Below are 20,606 nucleotides of genomic sequence, written 5' to 3'. Positions count from 1 at the left end.
CCAGAAGATTCTACCAAACAGGAAATTCATAATGTGACTTTAAGAAACACAGGAATTACAAAGATTAACACGTCCAAAAGCCTGGAGTTTGTTCCAAAACAAAAAAAATAATTTTATAAAGGCCCTTTTCAAATGATGCATGCGCATGAATACATGAATTACTCTCAGATCAGCAGCTCTCAAGACACAGCAAATCTAAACTACAGTGTATAAAACCTAAGTTAGTGAAACATTTCGGATCCAGAAGTTTTATATCAATTTCATTTAAAACACACAATGTGAATGAAAGCTGAGATGTGTCTCTTCCTTCCTCTGGGTTACATTCCATATCCTTATGAAAACCATGGTGTACCTCACGCTACAAATGGAGACAAGTTCCCTGCAAACTCTCTAAGGGACTTTGAAAACAGTTATTCGCAAGATGTCTTGCAATTAAAAAAACAACATTTACAATACCTCCCAGCATTGTCAACAACTTTTTGATCTCGAGCGCGTCCAACGGATCTGAATCTCACTTGCTCCAAAGGAGAAAACTGTTTTGTCAAACAATACCTAAATGAGCAGCGGTATGTGACTAATCAGTGAGGCCGCCAGTTTCTCAAGCTGCAGTATTCTTGCAGGCACTACCACCCACCCCCACTCTGCGAAAAGGAAATACGCTTTCAGCCGAATCGGAAACACACCACTCAAGCTGGCACTGGGCTCGCCGAGATAAAGTCGGTATTTCGGGCTCTATGGGTCGCTGCTGATTCAAGTGCGAATTCAAAAAGAATGCTTCTCAAAAGGAGATTTCGAAAGAGGTTTGCAAAAGAAGCCGGGACAGAACGCCCTTCGTCGTCAGTTTTGTTCAGACGACCGCGCTCTCCCGGTCGAGCTTTGCCCTTCTGCTTCTCCCCGCAGCTCCCAGGGCTTGTCGTCTGCTTAGAGGGCACGCTCGGCGCCCAAAGCGGGAGCACCTCCGGAGAGGGTCTTTCTGCTCCATGTGGGCAGGGAGACCCCCGAAGAGACACCCCCGCCTCCAGGCCAGCCCCCGGAACAGAACCCCACCCCCCACCCCCAGCCGACAGGCGCAGGGTGCGAGCCAGGGCCGAGCTCCCGCACCACCGCCCGCCGAAGACCTGCATCTTGCACACAACTGACCACCTACCTGGGGGTGCAGAGTGAGGGGTGCAAGGAGTACAGGGAGTGCAGGACAAGGGTCGAAGGGCAGCGATGCCCTCCCCCAAGGAAAATTCCTGCCGCTTGGTGCATCGCTGAGCTGTGGGGGCAGGCCTGGCTCTGGGGCATTGAGGGCCACCCAGCCCCACCGCAGCCCCAGGCCGGGTGACACTCACCACACGGAACCATAGGCACCGGAGCCCACCGGGGACAGGTTCTGGTAACGCTCCGGCACCTCCCAGATTGTCTTGTTCAGCTCCTGCCGGTAGAACGTGGGCCTCTCCTGAGACATCTTCCAGCGGCGGCCGCGGGGCTAGGAGGTGGCCCTAAGGGGCCCCGCCTGCGCCCGCACCGGCTCCCCGGCCCTCGTCGCCCGCCTGGCCGGGCGGGGACCCGGCGCTGGCAGGCGGCGCAGGTGCGGCAGACGCGACCCCGCCGAGTCCCGCGCCCGCGCGGCCCCTGTCAGCCGCAGCTGCTGGAAGCGCCTCAGAGACGGGGAGCGAGCCCGGCTGAGGGCAAGGGCACGCTCCGGGGCTCAAGGCTGCGACCACCACGCTCCCCCTGCACCCTCTCCCCCACCGGGCCGACTCTAGACTGCGCCGCGGGAGTACCGCTCCAGCTGCAGCGCCCGCTGAGGTTCCAGTGGTCGCGGTTCCAGAGCCAGCGAACAGGAGCCTCTGGCCGTAATCTCGCGAGAACAGCTCCCGGGACTCTCAGCGAGTCGAGATTTTACCCAATATGGAACCCGCCCACGGGAGGGGGTTGACGACGGGAGAGGATGGGAGGAGTACTTCTCGCGAGAAAAGAGCAACAGCTGGCGACCAGAGGCAGGAACTCTCAGGGACTGTTCTTAAGGGCGCGAAGGCGGACCCGGGAAGGAGGGATAAGTGGGCAACACATGCCGCGTGCGCCCCACCGTGGTCACCGGGGCGAATGCCTGGCTCGGTGCTGGAGAGCGACAGTGACTAATAGGGTGTCGGGAAAAATACCGAAAGATCTTTGAACTGCGGGTAGTCACCAACAGCCGAGCATCTGCTCAGTGGAACCCTTAATTTCCAAGAAATACATTTAAAAAGGTAGGTTCTGGCCAGAAAGCCACAAAAACCAGAGTCATGGATGATTTGTGGAAAGCCTTTCTTGGGGGGATTCAGTGTGGCTTAGCCTGGATTCTCTTGCCTAGGAGGACATGCTGCTTGAAAATGTCCCAGGACAACCTGCAGGTTAGGGAGCTTTCCAAGAAAGAATGAAGGCTGAAGGAGGAAATGAGAGCAAAAATGTCACTGAAATAAAATGGCAAGTGGGAGTGGAAAATCAAGGAGATGAATGGACGATGGAATCCTACAGAATTCATATAATTACCCAACAAATTGGGATGGTGAGGTGAGAGTGACTGAAAGGGTAAAGATTCAGGAGGCAATCCATTCACTCACTCCTTCAACAAATCTGTACTGAATGCCTCCTAGGTGCGGGGCACTTCCGATTAACGGGGATCGGCAAACATGCTGCCTACATGGAGTTTACAGTAACAGCAGGGCAATCATCCAATCGTTCAACACAAATTTATTGAGCACTTACTGCATCTACCACATTGTTTAGGCACGGATAATACAGCAGTTAATGAACGAGATGAAATTCCCCGCCCTTATGGGGGTGACAATTTACAAAAAGGAATAGGTCCAGTGAATGATGCGTTACACACTAACACAGTAATCGAGCCAAGTGCAAAACTGCAAAGGGGCCAAGCAGGAATACAAGGCATAGTTAGAGACGGTGACAGGGACTGAGTAAACTTCAGAGGGTTAAAGGGCAGGGAGCAGAGCAAGAGACCTGGGCTGGAGAGTCCTTCCGTGGGAGGAGCCAGGCTAATGATGGCAGAGAGCTAGGGTTGGAGACCTGGGTGACCCTATTATAGCCTCAGTTTTCCTTGTGTGTCTTCCGACCTGACAAGGTCGTCGCGTGATTTAAGTGAATTACTGTGTGCGGCGTGCCGGGCACGAGGGCTGGCATCCAGAGGGCCCCCAATCAAGAGCAGTCAAACCCCAAAGCAAGTGGAGGCCTGGGTGGCACAGATTAAAGGGCTTCCCTGGCCCCAGGAGCCCCCGCTCGGGGCTCCGCACCGTAGCTGCCCTTGCTCTCCTTCCTCGCCCCCCTCTCTGGTGCCCCGCCCTCCAGAACGCCCTCGGGTTCGGCCGCAACGGCTCGGGAACGGCCGGCGTCCGCGTCTACAGCGCCGCCAGCCAGGCCGCAGCTGCGTCGGACCTCAGCGTCCGCTCCCGCGTCCCCGCCGGGAGACCCAGGTGGAGCCGTGGCAGAGAGCCGCCCGGGGCCGGGGGCTGCAGGGTGGAGCCGGGCGCGGGCGTCCGGGTGCGGGGCACCAGCCCCGGTTGCCCTCCGAAGTCCCGGGGCGGGGGCTGCGTCAGTGGCCGGCAGGGCCCGGCGCGTCGCGGGCGCTCAGTGTTTGTGGCATGAATGAATGAAGGTATCCCTGAGAGCTTATCTCTCAGAGGTATCTTCTCTGCTTGTGAAAGGCCGCCGAACCGCAAGGACAGGGGGCGATGCATGCGATTTGCAATCGGAGCCTTCCAAACTCTTTGGTCCGAGTTGCCAGAAGCCCCAGAACTGAGCTGCAGCCTGATCCTCTCGCTGCCACCGTCTGTCTCCTCCTGCGGCCCCACTGCCCAGGCGCGCCTTCTTCTTTCAGACCTCACCGCTCTGTTCATTTTGTTCTTTGGGACTGCGCCCCCACTCCCACCTGCCATGGCTCCCTTCTCTTTCTCTCAACTCCTACTGATGTATCAGTGCCCCCCTGTGAAGCCTTCTCCAACATCCTCACCCTGACCATGAGTTTCTCTCCAACACACCCCACTGGTCGCATCGAAGGTAGTTGTGTATGCTTTTGATGGCTGTCGACCCAGTCCCCAAGGCTCTTCATCCCCAGCCACCAGACAGCATAACTGATGGATACTAAAAGCAGTGCACCCCGCTTGTGCCTTTGCTATATCCCAAATACATTCCCTATAAAAATGGAGGTAGTAACGGGCAAAGGGCTGTTGTTTCTGATGAAATTACAAATGCTTATTTGAAATTTTGGAAGTGGATATTACCTTACCATGATTATAGAGAATATAGGAAAGATGACAGTATGAGGCGAAAGATATTCTTGCAACTAAACTAAGGTTCAGGATTTCACATCTATCAGTCAGGTTAATAGTCAGAAATTTGGGTTGCATTTAAGTTTTTTATTATTGGCCTTTAAAATACTTTCAACATATTATGTAAATGAATCAACAGATGGTTGATAGACAGGGGTAGTTTGGGGGATGCAGAGGCTAGGTCACATGTGCCTTTTTTATTTTTTAATGTTTATTTATTTTTTGAGACAGAGAGTGCAAGCGGGCAGGAACAGAGAGAGGGGCAGAGCATCCAAAGCAGACGCTGTACTGACAGCAGCTAGCCCCATGTGGGACCCAAACTTGTGAACTGTGAGATCATAACCTGAGCGAAAGTCGGACATTCAACCGACTGAATCACTCAGGTATCCCAAAAGTGCCTGTTTTTTAAAAAACATTTTTAAAAATGTTTATTTGTTTTTGAAGGGGGGAGGGAGAGAGAGAGAGAGAGAGAGAGAGAGAGAGAGAGAGAGACAGCATGAGCGGGGGAGGGGCAGTGAGAGAGGGAGACACAGAACTTGAAGCAGGCTCCAGGCTCTGAGCGGTCAGCCCAGAGCCCGACGTGGGGCTTGAACTCATGAACTGTGAAATCATGACCTGAGCCAAAGTGGGACGCTTAATCGACTGAGCCACCCAGGTGCCCCCTTTTTAACATTTTTTTTTTTTGAGCTTATTTATTTTTGAAGGAGAGAGAGACAGTAAAAGTGCCTGTTTTTAACAATGCCCCCAAATTGAGCATGGGAAGACTAACCAAATAAATGATAAATAAGTAATTGGCTACATTTACAGCAGTCCTCACACTTTATTGTGTAGCAGAATCACCTGGAGGTTTCTTAAACCAATTGCTGGCCCATCCGAAGAGTTTCTGATTAATTAGGTCTTGCTAGGTGGGACCTGAGAATTTGCATTTCTAACATGTTCCCAGATTATGCTGATGCTATTTGTGTGGGCACCAAGTGTGGGCTACACAGATGAAAATAATTTGTTGGTAGTGAAGCCAGATGCCCAGAATCACGTTTGTAGAAAAAGAAAATGAAACCCTAGGAACTTCAGACCCATAGTCCACCCACCTAAATATTTTGTCTGATGTCAAGAAGCATCAGGGAATTGTTTTCTTTTTTTAAATTTTTTTTTTTCAACGTTTATTTATTTTTGGGACAGAGAGAGACAGAGCATGAATGGGGGAGGGGCAGAGAGAGGGAGACACAGAATCAGAAACAGGCTCCAGGCTCTGAGCCATCAGCCCAGAGCCTGACGCGGGGCTCGAACTCACGGACCGCGAGATCGTGACCTGGCTGAAGTCGGACACTTAACCGACTGCGCCACCCAGGCGCCCCTCAGGGAATTGTTTTCTAAGCAGACACTTAGCTTCAAGATTATGGGTAGAACTTAGCATGTTATTGATCACACCATGTGCAAAGACCCGTCACACTGATGCCCTCAGGAGTCAGCAACAGAGACCCCCTCTTGCGTTGTGTCTCAGCTGAAAGGTCATTCCCATCAGTGTACTTTGATAACTTTTTTCTGAAATGCACCACCTTCTCCACACCAAACTGCATCTGCCACTTGTAAATAGGAGCTTCTTATCATCAGAAGTGTCCTGCTAATGCATGAAAATCAACCAGTAGGGTTCCTATGAAATCAAGAAAGACATAATGGAGCTGCACAAAGTCTAGAGATGACTGAAAAAAAAAAACCAATAAGGAATCATGTGTTTTATCTTTATCATGTGATGAGTTCTTTAAAGACAGCTTTCCTCCTGTCCCTCCTAACCAGCCTCGCTGTGGTCCCTCCCATGAGTGATGACTTTATTACTTTCCCCCTAAGCTACAGTAATAATAATGGTCTCCAAATGGACTTTCTGCCTCAGTCTCTTTCATTTCCAGCACTGTCCAATAGAACTTTCTGTGATGATGGAAATGTTTTATACCCACACTATTCATATTCAGTATGGTAGCCTCTGCCCCATGTGGCTGCTGAGCACTTGAACTGTAGCTAGTGCAACTGAAAAACTGAAGCTTTCATTTCATTTTATTTTAATTAAGTTAAATTTAAATAGCTACAGGTAGCCAGTGGCTACCATGCTGGATAGTATAGCTCTAGACCATACCACTGACACTTTGTCTTGCCAAAAAGCACTTCTCTGTGCATATTACTAGTCCTGCTCACTTTCTTTTTTGTCATGATAAGTGTACTCTTTGATCCCTATCACCAGTTTCACACATCCCCACAACCCCCTCCCCTCTAGTAACCGTCAGTTTTTTCTCTACAGTTAAAAATCTGTTTCTTGGTTTCTCTCTCTCTCTTTTTCCTTTGCTCATTTGTTTCCTAACTTCCACATATGAGTGAGATCATATGTCTTTCTCTGACTGACTTATTTGGCTTAGCATTATACTCTCTAGCTCCATCCATGGAGCCATATATATATATATATATATATATATATATATACACACACACACACACACACACACACACCACATCTTCATTCATTCATTCACATATTGATGGATACTTGGGCTGCTTCAGTAGTTTAACTATTGCAAATAATGCTGCAATAAACAGAGGGGTGCATATATCCCTTTGAATTAGTGTTTTTGTATTTTGGGGAAATGCCCAGTAATGCAATAGTGGTTCTATTTTTAATGTTTTAAGGAAACTCCATACTGTTTCCATAGTGGCTGCACCAGTTTGCATTCCCACCAACGTCCCTTTTTCTCCACATCCTTGCCAGCATTTGCTATTTCTTATGTTTTTGATTTTGGCCATTCTGACAGGTATGAGTGATATTTCATTGTGTTTTGATTTGCATTTCCCTGATATTAAGTGATGACAAAGATCTTTTCATGTGTCTGTTGGTCATCTGGATATTTTCTTTGGAGAAATGTCTGTTCATGTCTTCTGACCATTTTTAATTGTATTACTTATCTTTGGGGTATTGAGTTGTATCCCTTCTTTATATATTTCAGATACTAATCTTTTTTCAGATATGTGATTTGCAACTATCTTCTCCCATTCCGTAGGTTGCCTTTTAGTTTTGTTGATTGTTTCCTTCATTGTCCAGAAACTTTATTTTGATGTAGTCCCAATAATTGTTTTTGCTTTTATTTCCTTTGCCTTGGGAGGCATAGCTAGAAAAATGTTGCTACAGCCAATGTCAGAGAAATTACTGCCTGTGTTCTCTTCAAGGATTTTTATAGCTTCAAGTCTTGCATTTAGGTCTTTAATTCATTTTGAGGGTTTTTAAAAAAAATGTTTATTTATTTATTTTGAGGGAAAGAGAGAGTGAGAGAGCATGTGTGTGAGTGGGGAGGGGCAGAGAGAGAGAGAGAGAGAATCCCAAGCAGCCTCTGCACTGTCAGCACAGAGCCCTATGTGGGGCTCCATCACACGAACTGTGAGATCATGACCTGAATTGAAATCAAGAGTCAGATGCTTAACCGAGAGCCACCCAGGCACCCCTTGAGTTTATTTTTGTGTATGGTGTAAGAAAGCGTCCAGTTTCATTCTTTTGCATGTTGCTGTCCAGTTTTCCTGGCACCATTTGTGGAAAAGACTTTTTCTCACTGTGTATTTATTCCTCCTTTGTCAAAGATTAATTGACCATATAATTGTGGGTTTATTTCTGGGTTTTCTATTCTAGTGGATTGACCTTTGTGTCTGTTTTTGTGCCAGTACAGTTTTAATTACTATCACTTTGTAATATAACTTGAAGTCTGGAATTGTTATACCTCTGGTTTTGTTTTTCTTATTCAAGATTGCTTTGTCTATTTGGTGTCTTTTGTGGTTCCATACAAATATTAAGATTGTTCTAATTCTGGGAAAAATGCTGTTTCAAATACTAAGTAGCTAAAAAATCCGGGTTCAACCCAGCATTTTAGGCCCTCCAGGAATAGGCCTCAACCTACCTTTTTGGGCTTGACACTGACTTTACTCCATCTACTAAATTACTTGCTTTATGTTATCTCTGCAATTTTATCTTATTTTCTTCCTGAAATACCTGATTCTTCTCCCTGCCCCCAGTTTAGACAGTGCAGAGCTCAAATCATATCCCCCCTCCCCCAGGAGGCCTTTCTCATCCCCCTAGGTTGGAATTATTAACCCCACTCTGGTGTTTGGATGTAGCATTTTTTGGAGCCAAAAAGATGGAGTTCAGGTTCTGGCTCTGCTATTTGACTCTGAGAAACTAAAACTAAACTCATCAGTAAAATGGGTACAATCAGTATGAGGAAAATAGTACCTCTCTTGAGAGGATGTGTGTGAAGAACCTGCCAAATAGCAGGGCAGCAATAAATGTTAATACCTGTCTTTCCCACTTCTAACCTCTTACAACACTATATTTTGGGATTTTTATTCTACTAAACTACAGAGTCTTTGTTCTTTTGTATCCCCAGAGCACCTAGCATTCAGCAAATGTTTGTGGGATACTAAATTAATTGACCACAGATGAAATAGTAGGTGAATTCTGAAGTCACAAGTGAAGGCCAAGAGGGACACCTGGGTGGCTCAGTCAGTTAAGTGTCCGACTTCAGCTCAGGTCATGATCTCATGGTCCGTGAGTTCAAGCCCCGCATCAGGCTCCATGCTGACAGCTGGGGCCTAGAGCCTGCTTCAGATTCTGTGTCTCCCTCTCACTCTCTGCCCCTTCCCTGCTTGTGCTCTCTCTCTCTCTCTCTCTCTCTCTCTCAAGAATAAATGAACATTAAAAAAATGTTTTAAATAAAGGAAGGCCAAGAGTATATATGGTAGATATTTATAAAATTGTGAAAATAAAAGCAGACAGACCTGCTTTTATCCAAACTTAGTCTGGTAGATGGGGGGGGCTACCTCTCAAAATATCAATGATGTAGATTGAAGACAATAAAATGAAATCTTACTTTCTGTAAGTGAACTAGTGGGATACAATACCTCCAAAGGGTGTGACAACAGAATATATATATATACTTTAGCGTGGAAAGAGAGAGAAATTCTTGGGGGATAAAGCTCTTGGTGCAAAGGTCACACCCTGATGGTCCATTGGCTGATTTCTGGCCTGCAGAGGTGTTTTGTTCAATGGGATATATAAAGTGATGGACAACATTTCCAAGTCAGAAGACCTCAGATAAAAATCTGAGATAAAAAATTATGGCTTCTCTTGAAAAAGATCCAATCTGTGGGTACCTGGATGACTCAGTCGGTTAAGCATCTGACTTCGGTTCAGGTCATGATCTCACAGTTCCTGAGTTCCAGCCCCGAGTTGGGCTCTGTGCTGACAGCCTGGAGCCTGCTTCAGATTCGGTGTCTCCCTCTCTCTGCCCCTCCCTCTGCTCAGTCTCTCTCTCCTTCAAAAATAAATAAACATAAAAAAAATTTTTTTAGGGGCGCCTGGGTGGCTCAGTCGGTTAAGCGTCCGACTCTGGCTCAGGTCATGATCTCGCGGTCCGTGAGTTCGAGCCCCGCGTGGGGCTCTGTGCTGACAGCTCAGAGCCTGGAGCCTGTTTCAGATTCTGTGTCTCCCTCTCTCTGACCCTCCCCCATTCATGCTCTGTCTCTCTCTGTCTCAAAAATAAATAAATGTTAAAAAAAATTTTTTTTTTTAATTTTTTAAATAAAGAAAGGAAGAAAAAGATCTGATCTGGTCATGCTGGGCCCCATGTGACCCATGCCAGCTGGAAATGAGTAGCCTTTGGTGCCTCTGTCAGCTCCAGTGTCCCTCCACCCAGTACCTCGATGGGCATATATTGCCTGCTTCATGCCAACCCCACCTTAGTGCCATTTTCAGGAACAAAATGCTGGATTCAAGACCCTGGACCCAACCCAGGATGGCAGTTTTTATCATCTCATTATACTCAGCAGGTTACTGGGCTCTCTCAGTTGCCAGGAACAGATACATTCCAGTAAAGGAAGCTTGTTGTAAGATTACATAGGAAGGGGCGCCTGGGTGGCTCAGCTGGTTAAGTGTCTGACTTCATCTCAGGTCATGACCTCACAGTTTGTAGCTTCGAGCCCTGCACTTGTCTCTCTGCTGTCAGCAAAGAGCCTGCTTCAGATCCTTTGTCCCCACCCCTTCGTCCCCTCCCCCATTCACACTTTTTTTGTTCTCTCTTTCTCAAAACTAAACGTTAAAAAAAATATTACATGGGAAAAGTAAGGAAGACTGGATGAATATTCCTACAGGTGGGGGAAAGAAAGGGGAAAATATTGCTTGTTTTAATGTACAGTTCTGTTTCTTTCTGTAAAAGACACAGATTACTAATTCTCTTTTGTTTTTTAATTTTTAATTTTTTTAAAATTTACACCCAAATTAGTTAGCATTAGTGCAACAATGATTTCAGGAGTAGATTCCTTAGTGGCCCTTACCCCTTTAGCCCATCCCCCCTGCCACAACTCCTCCAGTAACCCTCTGTTTGTTCTCCATATTTAATAATCTATTATGTTTTGTCCCCCTCCCTGTTTTTATATTATTTTTGTTTCCCTTCCCCTATGTTATCTGTTTTGTCTCTTAAAGTCTTCATATGAGTGAATTAATATGGTTTGTGTCTTTCTCTGACTGACTAATTTCACTTAGCATAATACCCTCATCCACATAGTTGCAAATGGCAAGATTTCATTCTTTTTGATTGCCGAGTAATACTCCATTGTATATATATACCACATCTTCTTTATCCATTCATCCATTGATGGACATTTGGGCTCTTTCCATACTTTGCCTATTGTTGATAGTGCTGCTATAAACATAAGGGTGCATGTGTCCCTTCTAAACAGCACACCTGTATCCCTTGGATAAATGCCTAGTAGTGCAATTGCTGGGTGGTAGGGTAGTTCTATTTTTAGTTTTTTGAGGAACCTCCACACTGTTTTCCAGAGTGGCTGCACCAGCTTGCATTCCTACAAATCACTAATTCTCTTAAGTGATACATTGTAAAATACCTCTTCCATCCTCTTTTATATTCCCCAACCACATTCTCACTTTATTGAATTGTGATCTTTAATTCACAGGACTGGCTATACAACACACAACTGCTACCCAGTGCTTTGAGAGTAAAAATACAATATTGGACTATGGCCCAGTCAGTTCACTTTTCAAAAATCTCGGTTTTATCACCTATAAAATGGGGATAACAGCAATTTTAGGATTGTTGTGGAAATTACATGAAATAACTCGTGAAAAAAATTGAGTGCAATGCTTGGTATATAGTAAGTGCTCTATAAATATTGGTGATGATGATGATGATGATGATAAATGAGCATTCTGAAGGAAAATGTTGCCGACACATTAAACTTGTTTTCAGCTTCACCTATAAAAGAACTACTTGGGTAATCTACATATTTGGAGTATCTTATAGCTATGTGATATGTGTGTGTGTGTGTGTGTGTGTATACACACTTTTCCATATTTATGTGGAAAGCAATTTAGAGTTTATGCTTTTTTTATTATTCAAAAACATAGGTGATCAAGAATGATTGGGGCACCTGCATGACTCAGTCAGTTGAGCATCTGACTGTTGATTTCAGCTCAGGTCATGATCTCATGGATCATGGGTTCAAGCCCCATGTCAAGTTCTGCACTGACAGTGGGGAGCCTGCTTGGAATTCTCTCTCTCTCTCTCTCTCTCTCTCTCTCTCTCTTCTCTTGATTTGTCTCTCTCTCTCTCAAAATAAATAAATAAAAACTTAAACAAGACTGTACTTTCTTCCACAAATGAATCTATAGCTATCCTCAGTAACTCCTCCTTCTCATTTTCTTTTTTTTTTTTTAATATTTGTTTTTGAGAGAGAGACGGAAGGAGAGGGAAGGAGAGGGAGAGAGAGGGAGAGAGTGCAAGCACAGGAGGGGCAGAGAGAGAGGGAGATAGAGAACCCCAAGCAGGTTCCAGACTGTCAGCACAGAGATGGACACGGGGCTTGAACCCATGAACCATGAGATCATAGTCTGCGCCAAAAGTCAAGAGTCAGACGCTTAACTGACTGAGCCAATCAGGGGTCCCTCCTCATTTTCTTAAAAGAACAGGATGGAAAAAAAAAGAGCAGGATTATATAGATTTGTTTTTTTTTTTTGTTTTTTTTTTTAATTTTTTTTTCAACATTTTTATTTATTTTTGGGACACAGAGAGACAAAGCATGAATGGGGGAGGGGCAGAGAGAGAGGGAGACACAGAATTGGAAACAGGCTCCAGGCTCTGAGCCATCAGCCCAGAGCCCGACGCAGGGCTCGAACTCACGGACCGCGAGATCGTGACCTGGCTGAAGTCGGACGCTTAACCGACTGCGCCACCCAGGCGCCCCTAGATTTGTTTTTTAAGTTTTTATTATTTATTTTTGAGAGAAAGGGGTGGGGGAGAGGCAGAGAGAGAGGGGGACAGAGGATCTGAAGTTGGCCCTGCACAGACAGCAAAGAGCCCGATGCCAGGCTCAAACTCATGAATTGTAAGATCATGTCCCAAGAACCAAAGGCACATACTTAACCCACTGAGCCACCCAGGTGCCCCAGGATGATATAGATTTTTAAAGTTTAACGTGACCCTTTGAGACTGTGTGTTCCAACCATGTTATTTTATGCATGAAACTGAAGGAAACTGAAACTCAGTTTCTGAGAAACTTAAGCCCAAGCATACCATTAGTTAGAAAAACAGCCACGGCTGGAACCCCAGTCTCCTGATACCCCGTGCAATGTTTTTTTCTGCTACACTGTGGTGCCACTAACTGGGTACTTGACAGTCATTTAAGAAATAGCAATCGTAAGTATCAGGCACTATTCTGGCACCTGTGGACACAACCATGAAAAAAGCCCTGCCTCTTGGGTTTAGACGAATGGACAAACATTGAATCAGGTCCTGACAAGTGCTATGAAGAAAAGGAAAGGATAAAGGGAAGACGTTGTATTGACCAGTTAATCTTTAGTATTTTTGGTGAAAATTGGAGGTGATACTGACTTTTACCTCTTAATCACTTCCCCACAACATAGCAACATAACTGAATGTAAAGAAAACTAGGCTTCCCAGCAAGACACTTGGGCTTTAGCCCCAATTCTAATTATTAAACAACCAAGGCTGTTTAACCTTCTGTGTTTCTCCATTTGGAAAATGAGATTAATATATGCCTTGAATTTTTTTTATAGGGTGGTTTTGAGTATAAAATTGTACAAGAGAAAGTTTCGCAAAACAGCACTGTTATGCAAATGTAAAATATCATTATATGGAAATTTTATTTCCATAAAAGTGTACTGAGAATCTAGATTTTTTAATTTTTTTTTTTTTTATCTCTTTCCAGTCAACCAGAAATGATGCAACCAGAGAAAGGGTTCCAGGGTTTTGGCTCTAAACGTAAGCAAAATTCTTTTGCCTATGACGTCCAGCGAGATGTGTACAATGAGGAGACCTTTCAACAAGACCACAGAAGGAAGAGCGTTTCCTCTGGGAACTTGGATATTGACATCACTACCTTCAGACACCACATCCAGTGCCGGTGGGTGTGTGGGGTCATTCAACTGCCTCCAAGCTGTCAGCACCAAAACTCTATTCCTCTGGTGATGACTTCTGTCTTCTTCCTCTGAACTCCTGTCATCAGGACCCTTAGTTTACTGTGTAATTTTTCTTCAGTCACTTGTTTGTGGTTTGTCTTGTAGCACCCTCTTGATTATAAATTTCTTGGGCATAAAGACCTTGGATGCCCCCCCACAGCATCTAGGGATGATATTTAATAAATACATTGTTCGGTTAACCACTATTACCAGTTTCCTAACAAGAAGCAACTGGGATGGACTAATTAATGGTAGCAGAATGGGATCTTTCTAACCTCATAGCCAGTGGTGCCCACCAAGTCCCTGTAGTCGTACAACATAGGACTTACCCCCCTGATACCCAGCGTGACTGTGTAGGTCCGAAGTTGAGGGGCTCTTAACCTGTTTTTGTGCTGCGAGCCTTTTAGCAATCTAGTAAAGCTTATGAGCATCTTTTCAGATTAATTTTTTTTTTACTTTTAAAAATTGTGGTAAAACATATATCACGTAAAACTGGCCGTTTTAACCCATTTGGAATGTACAAATCAGCAGCATTAATGACATTTCATGATGTTGTGCAACCATCACCACTGTTTTCAAAACTTTTTCATCATCCCAAACAGAAACTTTGCACCCATTAAGCAATAATTCCCCACTTCTCCCTCACCCTACCCCTTGGTAACCTCTTCTCTATGTTCCATCGCTGTGCCTCTTCTAGATATTTCCTTTTCTTATTTATTTTGAGACAGTGAGAGAGAGAACGCCGGCAGGGGAGGGGCAGAGAGAGAGAGAGAGAGACTCCCAAGCAGGCTCTTCGCTGTCAGCACAGAGCCTGACGTGGGCTCGAACTCACGAACTGTGAGATCATGACCTGAGCTGAAATCAAGAGTCAGATGCTTAACAGACTGAGCCACACAGGCCCCCTTGATATTTCATTTAAGTGTAATCACACAATTTTTGTCTTTCATGTCTGGTTTGTTTCACTTAGCATAATGTTTTCAAAGTTTATCTATGCTGTAACCTGATCAGTACTTCATTTCATTTTACGGCTGATGATATCCCATTGTGTGTATATATCACATTTTGTTTATCTATTCATCTGTTGATGGACACTTGGGTTGTTTCCACTTTGGGGCTATTGTGAATAATGCTGCTGTGAATATTGGCATAGGAGTATCTGTTTGAGAACTTGTTGCCAATTCTTTAAGGTGTATACCTGAGAGTAGAATTGTTGGGTCATATGGTGACTCTGTGTTTAATTTTTTGAGAAACTACCAAACTTTTTCACATAGTACACCATTGTACATTCACACTGGCAATGTACAAGTGTTCCAAACGCTCTGTGTCCTCTTCAACTTGGGTTATTTTCCATTTTTAAAAAATACAGTCATCCTACTAGACATGAAGCGGTATCTCATTGTGGGGTTTTGTTTTGTTTTTTGAATTTTCCTGATAACTAAGTGTTGAGCATCTCTTCATGTGCTTATTGGTCATTTGTATATCTTCTTCGAGGAAATGTCTATTTACTTCTTTTGCTCTTTTTAAAATTAGATTGCCTTTTTGTTGTTGAGTTGTAGTAGTTCTCTATATATCTTGGACATTAAACCCTTATCAGATATATATTTTGCAAATGTTTTCTCCCATTTTGTGGATTGTCTTTCTGTGGATTGATAATGTCTTTTGTGCACAACAGTTTTTAATTAAAAAAAAATTTTTTTTTCAACGTTTATTTATTTTTGGGACAGAGAGAGACAGAGCATGAACGGGGGAGGGGCAGAGAGAGAGGGAGACACAGAATCGGAAACAGGCTCCAGGCTCTGAGCCATCAGCCCAGAGCCCCACGCGGGGCTCGAACTCACGGACCGCGAGATCGTGACCTGGCTGAAGTCGGACGCTTAACCGACTGCGCCACCCAGGCGCCCCTACAGTTTTTAATTTTAATGATATCTGATTTATCTATTTTTTTGGTTTTGTTGCCCGTGATTTTTGTGTCATAGTTAAGAAACTATTGTGAAATCCAAGATTATGAAGATCTTCCTCTATCTTTTCTTCTAAGAGTTTTATAGTTTTAGCTCTTAAATTTAGATTGTTTTCCATTTTGAGTTAATTTTGTATATGGTATAAAGTAAGGGCCCGACTTCATTCTTTCCATGTGGATATTCTGTTTTCCTAACACCTTTGTTGAAGAGACGACAGTTCTTTCCCCCACTGAATGATCTTGGCCAGAATTTTTTTTTTAACGTTTATTCATTATTGAGAGACAGAGAGACACAGAACATGAGCAGGGGAGGGGCCGAGAGATGGAGAGACACAGAATCTGAAGCAAGCTCCAGGCTCTGAGCTGTCAGCACAGAGCCCGATTCGGGGCTCGAACCCACAAACAACGAGATCATGACCTGAGCCAAAGTTGAACACTCAACAGACTGAGCCACCCAGGCACCCCCAGAATATTTTTTAATGCCTAAAATACATAGGATTATAAAGGAAACCAGTTGAAATACAGTTCTCAGAATAGAAAAAATACCACTATTATGTTATTTAATAATGTGGATCTAATAACTGCCATAATTTCAAAGTAGTGATGAAATAAATGATGTTTTATGATCTCTGCAGCAATTTTAGTGTAATATGAAAATATTGTGATTTCTATTAGTGACAAAGTCAGGTTCTGCTGATACTATACTGGTTTGCTGTCAATGTTCATAATTGAAGGAAATGCTAAATTTCAGTTAGAAGGTAATGAAAACAAAGATATAATTTTTCCTAAGTTCGTAAACCTCTACAAATTCTATCTATAGACCCCTTGGGGGTCCATAGACCTCAGGTTAAGGACCCTTTGTGACCTATATCATAATATTAGCCCTAATTATTCAAGTTGTTCTCACTCATACTTGGGATTTTCAGTCCCTCTCATCCCTTGATTTATCACTACTATTGGCATGTGTTGGGTGACAAAAAAGAAAGGCCTCCATGCAGCCCAATTGTAGACCTTCCTTATTGAGGCCTTCTCCTTTGTCCATATCCTGCCTTTTGCAAGTTGTAGTCTCGGAGACCCTCCCTAGTCCTACATCACTACTCTCATGTTCTTTGCTCCTGATGGGTCAGAGGTCATATGTCAAAGAAGGAGTTTGGGGGCACATTGGCTTTGTCTCTACAAAATAAGAGTCTTTTCCTGACTTATACTTCATCACAAAAATGTATGACCAAAGAGGCATGGGTGGCTCAGTCAGTTGAGCTCTTGCTTTCAGCTCAGGTCATGATCTCAGAGTTTGAGTTCAAGCTCCCCATTGAGCTCTGTGCTGACAGTGCAGCTGGCTTGCTCTCTTGCTCTCTCTCTCTCTTGCTCTCTCTCTCTCTCTCTCTCCCACACACACACAATAAATAAATATTTTTTAAAAATTTTTAAATAAAAATTTTTTTTTAAAGTTTCAATCAAAGAAATTTCAGCCTAACTCCCCTCCACCTGCCCTATCCTTAGACACTTAAATCTGATCAATTCTGCCTCCCGTGGGCTTTTGTCACAGTTCTTACTCCCTACTTCTAAAATGTACAGTTATATCCACTTCTGGATTTTAACGTGAAAGGTAGCACAGCTCCGTGGTTAAGAGCAAGACTCAGAGGCCAGATTGCCTGGTTTTGAATTCCAATTCTGCTGCTTCCCAACTGTGTGACATTAGGTAAGCTATCCAACCCTACTTTGCCTCAGTTTCCTCATCTATAAAAATGAGGATGATACTAGCGGCTACTTGATAAGGGGATTGTGAGGATTTAAAGAGTGTTTGTAAGGCACCTACCAAATAGAAAACACTATATGGGTGGGGGTTTTTAGTTTTAAAAAAATCTTTGAACTCTACCTCTTTTACAGAAAACCTCATCTCTTTCCTCATTTTCTCCCTTTTTATTAGCAACCACAAATACTCCCTTTGTTGTCAAAATGTCCCCTGTGCTTTCACAATGACTCTTACATTCCTCACTTTAATGATGCTTTAAGTCAAATCCAGGTTCATGTTGAAATGCTTATACTGTTTCCCCCACTGGCTTTAATTCCTATTCCTCTAGCTCCTTCCTTGATTTTCTTTCAGTTTTAGAGCCTTGTCATTCGAGATCCACTGTATTTTTTTTTCCATGCTAATGAGCTTTGATGACTCTGCCTACAGTGGCTTGTCTTCTGCCAAGTGGCATATGGAGAGGAGAGACTGGACCGGATGAAGAAACAAATAGTCCCAGTGACATGCTCTGCTCTCCCCTTTGGGGGCTATAATTGGAGAGAGCACACTGTGTGCACCTGCCTAACATCCAGGGACTCTCATAAAAATAGCAATGTGATGTTCCTTCCAAACCAATGGTCTTGTTCCTGGCTCCCAAACAGAATTCAATAGCTGTCAGTAGGAATTGTGGTGGTAATAGAGTGTACAGAACACAGAAGTAGAAATCAGAAGACCTGGTGGTTTATAGCCCCAGCTCTGCCCACACTACTGCGACCTTGGAAAAGTCACTTACACTTACTTGGTCTTAATTACCTTAGGGAAAGTAAGGCTCATAGTTGTGGGAATCAAACATGTGAAATTCTTTCTAAGCACACATTTTAGCCTTGCATACACTAAAGTTATATTTGTTACTATAGTCAAATCTCAGCTATCCAACTATAGCGCACACATGGAAAACCTTCATACATTTTGCTTTCAGCCCACACTAAAATATAAGCAGCAAAAAGCAATTTAAAACTAAATTAGTTTTGGGGCGCCTGGGTGGCTCAGGTGGTTAAGCATCTGACTTCGGCTCAGGTCATGATCTCCTGGTTCATGAGTTAGAGCCCTGTGTCAGGCTCTGTGCTAACAGCTCAGAGCCTGGAGCCTGCTTCAGATTCTGTGTCCCCCTCTTTCTGTGTCCCTTCTCTGCTCACCCTCTGTCTGTCTCTCTCTCTCTCAAATATAAATAAACTGGCTGATTGATTAGCTTAGTGACTGATTGATTTACAATGATTCTGCTGTTTTAGATGATCTAAGTATTAGGGGTGCCTGAGTGGCTCAGTTGGGTAACCATCTGACTCTTGAGCTCAGCTCGGGTCTTAGGGTCATGAGTTCAAGCCCTGTGTTGGGTTCTGGGCTGAGCATGAAGCCTACTTTAAAAAAAGTATTTCCAGGGAGATAGATTAATAAATTTATTTTAAAAATAAATAAAGGGCTCCTGGTGGCTCAGTCTGTTAAGCATCTGACTCTTGATTTTAGCTCAGGTCATGATTTCATTGTTCCTGAGATCGAGCCCTGCATCAGGCCTGACACTGATGGTGCGGAGCCTACTTGGGATTCTCTTTTTCTTCTCTCTGCCCCTCCCCCACACTCTCTCCCTGTCTCTCAAAATAAATAAATAAACATTTAAAAATAAATAAGTAAAATAAAAGTTAAAGTGTGTTTTCTCAATCTCAGCATCATTAACATTTGGGACCAGAACATTGTTTCCTGTGGGGGGTTGTCCTATGCACTGAAGGATGTTTAGCAACATCCCTGGCCTCTACTCACTGCCTACCAATAGCACCCCCTCCCTGAGTTGTTGACAATAAAAAATGTCTCCAGACATTGCCAAATGACCCCTGAATAACAAAATTGTTTCTGATTGATGTCCACTAGGTTAAAGGATAATAAAGCTTTATTTTAATGCCTTTTCTTTACATAGCTAACTCCTAAAGCACAGGATTCCATCCACTACATTTTCTTCTTCTTCTTCTTCTTCTTTAATATTTACTTATTTTTGAGAGAGATAGAGAGAGAGAGGTGGGGGAATAGGCAGAGAGAAAGGCAGACAGAGGATCTGAAGCAGGCTCTGTACTGACAGCACACAGGATGCGGGGCTTGAACTCACAAACCACGATATCATGACCTCCATCAAAATCTGACACTTAACCAACTGAGCCACCCAGGCGCCCCTCCATTGCCTATATTTTCTATAAATTTCGACATACTGCAGATCAAAGCCAAATAGAGTTAATTTTCAGTAAAAAAAAAAAAAAAAAAAAAAAAAAAAAAAGCATATGGAATGACACGGATGTGTTAATTGCCCCTGGTTTCCACCAATATCACATCTCAAAACACTGTGCTTATCAAGAGAAAGCAATAACAGTCCATTTTTCTACTAGAAAGTTTCTAGGTTTAATTCTTTCCAAACATCCTGTTTTGTATGCTAGACTATAAGGCTGAGTTCTTGTCATATGTGTGGCATTTGGTTCCCAACCAGAGGCAATTTCGTCCCCGAGGGAACATTTGGCAATGTTTAGAGACATTTTTTTGCTTGTCATGAGTTGGGGAGGGCATGCTATTGGCATCTGGTGGGTAGAGGCCCAAGGATGCTGCTAAACATCCTGCAGTGCACAGGACGGTCCCACAACAAAGAGTCATCTAGTCTGGCTTGTCAGAACATCATCAGTGCTGACAAGAAACTCTGCTGTATGGGAAGAACGACGCACTGTGCCTTTTCTTGGCTATGCGGGCTTTTTCTTTGGAAAACCGAATCAAGTCTCTGTTCTTTCTCGCAGCTGCTCATGGCACAAGTTTCTAAGATGCATGCTAACGATCTTTCCCTTCCTGGAGTGGATGTGTTTGTACCGATTCAAGGATTGGCTTCTCGGAGACCTACTTGCCGGTATAAGTGTTGGCCTTGTGCAAGTTCCCCAAGGTAAGGAAGATACAAAGCCTTTTCACCCACAACCTATCAGGCCTTGTCTGCTTACCCAGATTAAACAATTTACTTTGCTAGGTGAATAGAAAAAAAAAAAAAATAGGTGAGTTCCACTCACATTATTATCA

The 20,606-nt window shown here is 43.9% G+C and overlaps 2 protein-coding genes across 7 annotated transcripts in view; one reads left to right on the top strand and one right to left on the bottom strand.

The window, feature by feature from the left end:
• Positions 1–1,545, bottom strand: part of MAPK14 (mitogen-activated protein kinase 14) — a 76,315-nt gene extending 74,770 nt beyond the window's left edge. For all 6 annotated transcript variants that reach the window (XR_003968808.1, XR_003968809.1, XM_030315363.1 and 3 more), the window contains exon 1: positions 1,335–1,545. Coding sequence is in view for 4 of the 6 variants with exons in the window: in XM_030315363.1 (XP_030171223.1) it covers positions 1,335–1,450 (116 nt within the window). In the remaining 2 variants the exon portion in view is untranslated. The remainder of the gene's footprint in view (positions 1–1,334) is intronic.
• A 346-nt stretch (positions 1,546–1,891) lies between these two features.
• SLC26A8 (solute carrier family 26 member 8) overlaps positions 1,892–20,606 on the top strand; it is an 85,393-nt gene continuing 66,678 nt past the window's right edge. Inside the window, exons 1-3 of the mRNA XM_030315358.1 lie at positions 1,892–2,234; positions 13,586–13,772; positions 20,336–20,475. Of these exons, the coding sequence (XP_030171218.1) occupies positions 13,588–13,772; positions 20,336–20,475 (325 nt within the window). The 5' untranslated portion in view covers positions 1,892–2,234; positions 13,586–13,587. The remainder of the gene's footprint in view (positions 2,235–13,585; positions 13,773–20,335; positions 20,476–20,606) is intronic.

The sequence above is a fragment of the Lynx canadensis genome, chromosome B2 (genome assembly GCF_007474595.2).
Source record: "Lynx canadensis isolate LIC74 chromosome B2, mLynCan4.pri.v2, whole genome shotgun sequence".
Classification (NCBI taxonomy): Eukaryota; Metazoa; Chordata; class Mammalia; order Carnivora; family Felidae; genus Lynx; species Lynx canadensis.
The sequence above is the reverse complement of the archived record's forward strand: the minus strand, read 5'-3'. Positions and strand labels throughout refer to the sequence as shown.